Source organism: Leuresthes tenuis, unplaced genomic scaffold, assembly GCF_036924035.1.
Source record: "Leuresthes tenuis unplaced genomic scaffold, fLeuTen1.0.hap1 SCAF_15, whole genome shotgun sequence".
In the NCBI taxonomy this organism is placed as follows: domain Eukaryota; kingdom Metazoa; phylum Chordata; class Actinopteri; order Atheriniformes; family Atherinopsidae; genus Leuresthes; species Leuresthes tenuis.
In genome coordinates this window covers 25,342,887-25,351,954 of record NW_027325369.1, presented here as the reverse complement: position 1 = coordinate 25,351,954, position 9,068 = coordinate 25,342,887, and the positions used below count along the sequence as shown (strand labels likewise).

Here is a 9,068-nt window from a genome sequence, read left to right as displayed (position 1 = left end):
TGTGCTGCCAAATACATGTTTTACTTGACAATGATGCAGTGCTTTAACGTGTATTGTCATTAACCTTTAGCTAGTGTATCTCTTCAAGCTCTCAAGAGAGCAGTGTACCTTCAGCCACTTGAAATGACTGAATTTCAACAGTATTTCAAATCAAGCTTGCAGGGATCTTACTTGACTTTGATGCAAAGTCATGCTGGCTGGTTTTTATAAAAGAAAAAAATCGCAGAGGAGAGGATTCTAAAAGCCTAAAGATCGCCACAAGAAGGTAAAACTAACCCAACACTCATTTATTAGATTTTTATTTATTTATTTTTATTTTTTCTTTATGTGCAAAACACCCAAGTAATGCAAGTCATCCAAAACATATCAAAACCATTGAAGTAAAAAATGATGCTGTCTGTAGTTATTCCGAGCAAAACAAGCCGCACAAAACAATCATATGGTTGTGATGCAACTCTTGCTCAAATAAAACAAATAATTGTTAATTAATGTCACTCAATACTTACTTCCATCTTATGTCTGTAGACTGTAGATTAATGAAAATGAATAGCTGCACTCAAAGCGTTAAATCATTCCATTAATGGACAAAAGCCCTTCAGCTTGAGTTGCATGATATTTTTGTAGTAGAATTATTGTTGCATGTGCTGCTCACTGTTTGCTTGAATGCGTTCGTGTGTCCCGGATCTCATTTTTTTTTCTCCTCATAGGTTTGTCAGAACTGCGTAGATGCAGTTGTTTACATCGGCTCCAGCGTATCGGGTCTCTAAGGTCAGTTGGGGGGGGGAAGTGGTTTTAAATCTTGGTTGTGCATTTCACGGTTAAGATGCCTAAACTGTTTGTCTGTAACAGGTCTGCTGAAATTGCCCGGCGAGAGATCCTGAAGTGTCTCTGAGACTGATGGCTGCTCCATCACAAGTTGTCCCTCGTGGAATTTGTCTGGTTGAAGAAATGAGGGGGGCCTTCATCGTAAAGGAGAAAATACCACACGTGTGGCGTTTCCACAGCACTGAAAGACTTTTTTTTTTTTTTTTTTTTTTCAAAGTGCTATATTTTCTAATCGTTCATGTATGATTTTATTTTTCAGTGGATATGCCCAGTTTTAGTATTTTTACACTGAAATGTAATTTACAGCAGTATGTAAATATTCATTTTCTGACAATAAAATTATTTTCTGTAAATTCTGTATGTATATTTTGTCATATAGATGGATGGTAAGTTGGTAAAGGTTAAAGATTTCTCTAAGTAAGTAAGTTCTTCCCACTTGCCCACAATTTTAAAATGCATTGTATGCTTATTTGGCACCAGAGATTTAAAAAAAAAAAAAAAAAAAAGTTGGTAAATCCTAAAAACTAGCCTTTTGGAATAAATGTAAACATGTTGGTCTGACCAAATCTTAGTTACTTCAAACTGGATTAAGACTTTCAGATATGGTCGTAGCCTGATTTATTAGATTGAAATGTGCCTTTTGCCAAAGCTGCATCTCATGTACAAAAAACGTATATTAACCGAGCTAGAGTCCAGATAAAGCTGCACCCACCTGCACAAATTGATGGCTCAGCATTTCAAGTTGTGATTGATCACTCGATGCATTTCCAGACCATTACTGCTCTAATAAAATCCAGATTCTCTAAATGCAGCATCATCTGACAAAATCACCATTCAAGTAACCTGGGAGACTTTCGTGCTGCGAGTTCAGCTATACTTAGATGCACAAAGGGCTCCAACAGGAAGTTGGAAGTGGCAGAACGGCTTGTACAATTTCTCACATGGTCCACAGTATTGGACACGCTTCAGTCAACTTGATTCCTGTGCATGTGAGCAGTTACAAGATGAATAGCTCAATTGTGCTGTAACCGTGCCAACGAATAGGACAAACGGGATTAAAATTCATGCAACGTTTGAGTGACTTCTGTCCACACAGATGATTTGTGACATTTCACATTTGTACGGGCACCAAAGCAGCTTAGAAAATACCAGATCCTGCATTCGTTACAATTTTATGAGTCTCACTTTTTCACGTGTAAAGTTAACCATTAATAAGGCTAGACTTTCTCAATGTCTGGTTGCTTTTATATTGCCCTTTTCGTGTCTAGTTACTCAGTAGAAATACTATTAAACATTCAGTCTTCACACACAGAGCGTGTCTTTTTTTAAACAGTCCTTTTTCTGTTTCATACACACACCATGAATCCACTGGAGGATAAAAGAGGCTCAGTGGCTTGCTCAAGGATCTTTCAGCATGTGGATTTGGGAAGCTGGGATTCCATTGGAAAATGGAAAGCCAGGGGTTTGATTCCCAGCTTCCCTTGGCCACATGTCAAAGTCCTCCGATGCATCCATCAGTATGTGAGAAAAAAAAAAAACACTGCATAGCCTGTAACACTGTGTAGAATAAGAAGTGTTGTATGTGTGTGTTTGAATGGGTAAATGTGGCTTGCAGTGTAAAAGCGCTTTGGCTAGTCAACTAGACAAGGAAAGCACTATATAGTCAATCCAATACAGTCCATCTACGACTGACCTTCTGATTGGCAGTAGACAGCTTCCTCCAATGGATTAAATCTGAATTTTTACAAGGGAAGAACAAAAATGTGTTCTTTTGTGAATAGGAGGCAGTGAGCTAAGCTTTTGGGCTGTAAAACCAACACTGGCCTGGTACTGTCCAGCAGATGTGCCGTCTGTTTGGGCAGAGCTGTTCACACAGGTGTGGCACAGTTAAACATGACAGTGACAAACATTTCAACAGCAAAGAAAAGCATGTCCTATTTTCCATAGTTAAACCTGAAAAATGAAAATTACGAAGCATGGGGTGGGACTTAAACCCATCCAGACACGAACATTTTTACATTTATTACAGACTTTTGTTTTTCAGTAAAAACCACAAACCTTGAGCCTTGGAAAGCACTCAGCTGACCTGCATCATGTCAGTACGAAAGCAGTACATAGCAGTTGTAGCTGTGAAAGATTAAACTACTATATAGTTTCACGCACAGTTTCTCAGCCTGAAGGTCAGGTCTCATAGTAGGGTCATAAAGTCATTTTGAGGGGGGTTGCAATATGGTTATGACATTTTTTAATAACATCAAATTAGCAAATTTAGACTGGACCATTGATATGATGTGCATAAAAATACATTTTATTGAATATCTTTGTGAACATCAAGGTGTGCAACCTCCTGAAGACTTAAAAAAGGTTGAGAAACACTGATGTTCACAGGGATGCCAGATAAATCTCAGGCGTTGTGTTTCAGCACTGGACCTCTTCCTTTAATTTTTATTCTTGGCGAGATGTTGTGTCGTTAGGACATTTGGTGATATGAAACCACGTGAGAAGATCAGAGTGAAAATTCACCACCTGGTGAAGCTATTAACTTATAGTTGAAACTTAGACAACCCAATATCACACAAAGGTTACCATAGAAACCGTAGATTCAGATATTGTGTGGTATTTTGATAAATTATTGTTCCACATATGTATCTTAAAAGGGGCTAGTAAGCAAAACTGTTCAAGTATGGAATAACAATTACAATATTTTCCTTTGAAATGTTATTTAAGTACATGACAATAGAAGAAAACATTTTTGGGGGCAAGTGCTTCAGAGTGTACTTTTTCAGCACTTTCCTTTTGGAAGAAACTTCCTCCAGGAAATTTCAAGGCGAACCGAGGTTGTTTATTCTATATGCGGTGGCCCAATAGACTCTTTGTATTATTTCCCCCCTTTTATTTAGTCAGTTATCTTCTGTTGTCCTACTGTTGGCGGAATGTCCCTTTAAACGACTCTCCTCCCACATCTCGCGCTAACAGATCCGCGCCCCCACCTACCAGCCAGCGACCAGTTTCACATCAACAATGAGTTTCTTCGCGGACCTCAGTGAAAAACACGCCAGTATTTCAATAAATCTTCTTAAAATTTATTGCATTTAGCTTCTTTTCTACCAAACCGAGCAGCATCTAGCTGACACGTCACTCTGGTAAGCGCACATTTTCATGTCTCGTCCGTTTGGGAGGGTGATAGTTAGTTAGCAAGCTAGCTGTTAGCTTAGGCCTCAATCTTGATATTAAATCAAGCATGGTCTTGGCGGACAGACAGGGGTCTGTACCTCATTGTGTTGGTCCATGCAGTCCCCCTCCTCTCCCCTCTCCTCCCTGTGTCTCATATATGAAATACCAACAGCTCTCAAAAGATTTTAGACCCGGAAAAGAAGCACATAACATAGCTGCTCTGCTAACTTGCTGTTCACAGCTTCCGCAAAGCTTGCACCATATTGAGGGATGTTATGCAGCTTGTACAAACTTGTTTAACGCCAGTTGCATACTTCATGCATATTTATGAGGGTGAAAAATTGCAGGTAACTCTGTAAGCTTGGCTCTGCAAGTATTTGCATTGGCAGTGAGCTCTTGGGGTTGCAAGGTTGTGTTTGTTTTTGGTCGCTGTGACTCGCTCTTTGTTTATTCAGCTCTGAATTATTCATCCAGAGACCAAAAAAAAAAAAAAAAAAAGCACGATGCATTGCCTATTTCTATCCTGAATAAGAGTTGGTGCAGATTTATGTAAATACTTTAAATAGATTACTCAAACCATGTAATAAATATGTCGGGTGCGTCATTTTTATGTCTCAATGTGTCCGAACTGCTGCTTGGTGTTAAAAGGTGGACACACAGGCAGAGAATTCAACAAGTCAGACACGAAGCTGAATAAACCGTGGTTGTGTCTGCAATGGCCGGTGGAAGGAGAGGGGCGAATCGCACCACGTACTGCAGACCTCCATTAAGCAACGAGCCAGGCTCCGTCAGCAATGGCAACCACACGACCAGCTCTCCGGTCACAGGGGTGCGATCCCGTACGAGGTGAGTCCCATGTACTGCTGCCTGTGTCACGTGTGGGATGTTTTGCCTCTTGTCTCGGGTTCTGTCGTGACAGTTGTTTTCCCTGCAGAAACGGCTCAGGGACGTGCATGTCCAGCCCCCCTCTTGCTGCACAGACTGTGGTTCCTCTAAAGCACTGCAAGATCCCAGAGTTGTCTGTAGATCGAAACGTGTTGTTCGAGCTCCATCTCTTCTTCTGCCACCTCATTGCCCTCTTTGTTCACTATGTCAACATCTACAAGACTGTGTGGTGGTACCCCCCGTCACACCCTCCCTCACACACTTCACTGGTGAGTAATTAAGTGTCTACGATCATATTTATTATTGCTTTGGCAGTTGCTTTATTGATTACTGCAAGTCAGTGAGTTTTTATTTAATTTCTAAGTGACATGATTTCCTGCACACCTGAGCAACAGAGGAAAGATAACCCCCCCATGGTGGCCTTACAAATGATAGATTTTGCATGTATTGTTCAACAACATTGTCTTCCTGTTTGCTTATACATTAAATCAGCAAAGATCACTGGTAGCTTGAACTGAGCGATAATCCTGAACCTTTATTATTTACAGAACTTTCATCTTATTGATTATAACATGCTGGTGTTCACAGTCATCATACTGGCAAGGAGGTTAATTGCAGCAATTGTAAAAGAGGTAAGAATTCATTCTTTACTGTAAAAGACTTAACCCACATAACTTGTTTAGAGTGAATGCACATGGTGTCATCAGACATGTGACTACTCTTAAAAATGAAGAGAAGACAGCCAGAAGAGATTCCGCCAGTCACAGAGACGACTGGAATCCAGATGTGACTTTGCAGTGAATACTTTGTGATATGATGGATTTCAGAGCAAAAATAGTTATTGTACACTGTTATGACGAACCGTAGATCTGATAAACGAACAGCTCCCATTTATAGTCCATGTAACAGCAATATTTTTGCATTTTGTGGGGGGGTGTTTAATATTTAAACTTTGCTCCACACATGTTCAAATCAAGTTTATTATTGATGGATGAATCCTCTTTGAATTACAACCAGACATCCAGACTTGTATATGCTTTCAGGCTTTACTACATGAATTATTCAGGTAGTTAGGTACATATAAACATCAGGAACCCCAGTTTCTACCCAGATGTTCATGTTTGTAGTCCACAGATTCTCGGGGGCTGTTAATTAAAGCGCTCTAAGCGTGTTTAGATAGAACAGTGATGTAGATGCAATGTTTTCTTTGTTTTACGATGGGTTATACTGGAACTATTCTGTGTATATTTGACCGTGTTTTTATTTTTGGATGACTGTGTAATTGTAACAGTATATTAATGCAGTTTTCCCTTCTGTCCCCCCTTTTTCTTCCTCCCCCACAGGCATCACAGAGTGGCAAACTCTCCTTCCCTCACTCGATATTTTTAGTCACGGCACGATTTGCTGTGCTTACGCTGACGGGCTGGAGCCTGTGTCGCTCCCTCATTTACCTCTTCAGAACTTATTCTGTCCTCAGCTTGCTCTTCCTTTGCTACCCGTAAGTATTCACAGGAAAAAGTAGGATTCATATTGTGTTTTTATTCACCAAACTGCTGAAGGAGACTCAAAGTCTCCTTTCATCCGAGGATCTGACTTCCAGTGCCTTCCTTTTACCTCTGATTGCCTGTTTAGAGTCACAGTGTTTGTTCCTGCTGCTGTCTCACCAGTCATCAGCCAGTTTTCCTGCTAACAGTTAGTGGAACATAAGATTTAAATCTTGATGCTTTGCTTTTTATTGTTTCCTGAGCATTGTATTGACTTGCTCAGCTTTTGTTTGTGAAATATTAATAACAAAATGGAATTTGAAGTTGATCTTCAGTGATGTATCGCCCATTTCCTGACATGTCTGATCAGATCAGATGTTCCTGCATTTGCAAAGTCTGTGTTGTGATGAGGTTAATGAAGCTTTACAAAAACAAACACTTTGCTTGTATATGTACAAAATTGATCAGATTCTGAATTTATTGCTCAGGAATGAACCTCCTTTTTCTGGCTCCGTTCTATTAAATTACACTCACCAGCATAATATGCATTCAGTCTGTTTCTTATTTTTCCCACTTGTCACTGATGTAGCCGTGGTCGTGCCATGAGCCACACAAAAGTCGATAGTCAACTGTAGCTTTTGTCTCAAACAGATTTGGGATGTATATTCCGTTCTTCTGGCTGAGCTGTGACTTCAGACGAGCGGGTCCTCTGTCCCCCATCGCCAGTATTGGCTCCAAAGAGGTGGGCGGCGTGAGCCGAGGCAGAGACTACCTGACCGTGCTGAAGGAGACGTGGAAGCAGCACACCAGCCAGCTGTATGGTGTCCAGGCCATGCCCACTCATGCTTGCTGCCTCTCCCCAGACCTCATCCGCAAGGAGGTGGAGTACCTGAAGATGGATTTTAACTGGAGGATGAAGGAGGTGCTGGTCAGCTCAATGCTCAGTGCTTACTACGTGGCATTTGTACCAGTGTGGTTTGTAAAGGTAAGATGCTGTTGAACTGAATGCAGCTTATTTTTAAACATGACCTCGTTTAATATCAAAAGCCTTCATGTTTTTTCTGCCTGTTTATTCTCCTTCAGAGTACGCAGTATGTGGATAAGCGGTGGTCTTGTGAGCTGTTCATTTTGGTGTCAGTCAGTACATCAGTCATTCTCATGAGGCACTTGTTGCCACCCAGATACTGTGATCTGCTGCACAAAGCTGCAGCTCACCTCGGCTGCTGGCAGAAAGTGGACCCCTCACTCTGCTCCAACGTCCTTCAGCACATGTGCGTTCTCCTCATTGTTTATTACTGTGTTTTTAGGTCAGTTCGGATCAATTTTTAGTCTACTTCAGAGCTCACTCTGCTTTCTGTATTGCACAGATGGACAGAAGAGTACATGTGGCCACAGGGAGTCCTGGTAAAACATAGTAAGAATGTCTATAAGGCCATGGGCCACTACAACGTTGCAGTTCCATCAGATGTGTCCCATTATCGTTTTTATGTGAGTATCCCAACATGAACGGACATATAAGCAGCTATGTACAGAGACGCATCTTGTTTGCTGACCCCATCCTGTCCCATTCCTTTCCCAGTTTTTCTTCAACAAGCCTTTACGAATATTGAACATACTCATCATCCTAGAAGGTGCCATGATATTCTACCAGCTCTACTCGTTGATTTGTTCGGAGAAGTGGCATCAGACAATATCGCTGGCCCTGATTCTCTTCAGCAACTACTATGCCTTCTTCAAGCTCCTCAGAGACAGAATAGTCTTAGGAAAGGCATATTCATACTCAAACAGTTCATCAGACCAGAAAATCAGTTAAGACTCCAGTTTTAGTTGACCGAGCTCACTTTGGACCAAAACAAACAGGCCAAAGAGCTCTGTATTTTTTCTACAACCTGCATTTTGTGTCACATTTTTGTTCTGAATTGCCATAATAAAAAGAAATATTTTTGTATTACTTGACCAAGCTGTTTAGTTTCATTGTGTTTATAAATGTGCTTAATTTGACTAATGTCCCAGTTAAATATACATATTTGATGTCAGATGGTTGGAAAGTTTGGAAATGAATAATTTTAGCTTGTAGAACTGATCCAAAAATGCTGTATCCTTTAATTCCCACCATGCAGCTTCTAATCTGAAAACATCAGTATTCTCCCCTGAAGGTACAGGCACACAGCACCTTTGTGTGAGTATGTTAGACCTGCACTCTGACAAGGGGGGCGCATTTACTTTTGACCTTACCTCCCAACAAGGCCTAAAACGTCTTAGAGATCAGAGTTCTACTTTGTTTCTCTCAAGAAAATCAATAGAGACATTGACACTATGTGATTGGAAGCAGAGAAGCAATTATTCTAGCATGTGCAGACTTCACATACTGTACATTGAAAACATCCTTTTTTTTTTACTTGGTGGTGTGAGTATAATGTTATTTCACTGGATAGTGGAAAGGATTATTATTAGTTATTTTTACGAGTTGTGGATGTATTATTTTTGTATAAACAGGTGTCACTAGCACAGGAAAAACTGATTAAGTAGAGAAAGGAATGAAGATTGTGAGGCAAAGTGGAGGACAATGGCGCCACCGTGTGGTCTGTTAGTGGTACCTTCAGGTCCAGAGTAACTGGGTTATACAGGAGGATATACAGATTGAAGCATATCTGCTGGGAGGCATCATCACCTGCCGGATACCCTCAACAGTGAATTGCA

The 9,068-nt window shown here is 40.6% G+C and overlaps 1 protein-coding gene across 1 annotated transcript; it reads left to right on the top strand.

Annotated features, from left to right (window-relative positions):
• The first annotated feature begins 3,794 nt into the window (after positions 1–3,794).
• tmem39b (transmembrane protein 39B) lies at positions 3,795–8,324 on the top strand. The gene is made up of 9 exons (XM_072365579.1): positions 3,795–3,968; positions 4,648–4,845; positions 4,934–5,153; positions 5,433–5,516; positions 6,228–6,382; positions 7,020–7,353; positions 7,452–7,639; positions 7,736–7,856; positions 7,948–8,324. Exons 2-9 carry the CDS (start codon positions 4,715–4,717, stop codon positions 8,179–8,181), a joined length of 1,467 nt encoding a protein of 488 aa, XP_072221680.1. The 5' UTR covers positions 3,795–3,968; positions 4,648–4,714; the 3' UTR covers positions 8,182–8,324.
• The last annotated feature ends 744 nt before the right edge of the window (positions 8,325–9,068 follow it).

What these genes read in the sequence shown, in the direction of transcription:
- tmem39b (XM_072365579.1), top strand. Translation starts at nt 4,715, where the DNA reads ATGGCCGGTGGAAGGAGAGGGGCGAATCGCACCACGTACTGCAGACCT. An exon ending in TTGCAGCAATTGTAAAAGAG is followed by an intron (nt 5,517 to 6,227) that starts GTAAGAATTCAT and finishes CCTCCCCCACAG; the next exon opens with GCATCACAGAGTGGCAAACT. An exon ending in TACCAGTGTGGTTTGTAAAG is followed by an intron (nt 7,354 to 7,451) that starts GTAAGATGCTGT and finishes ATTCTCCTTCAG; the next exon opens with AGTACGCAGTATGTGGATAA.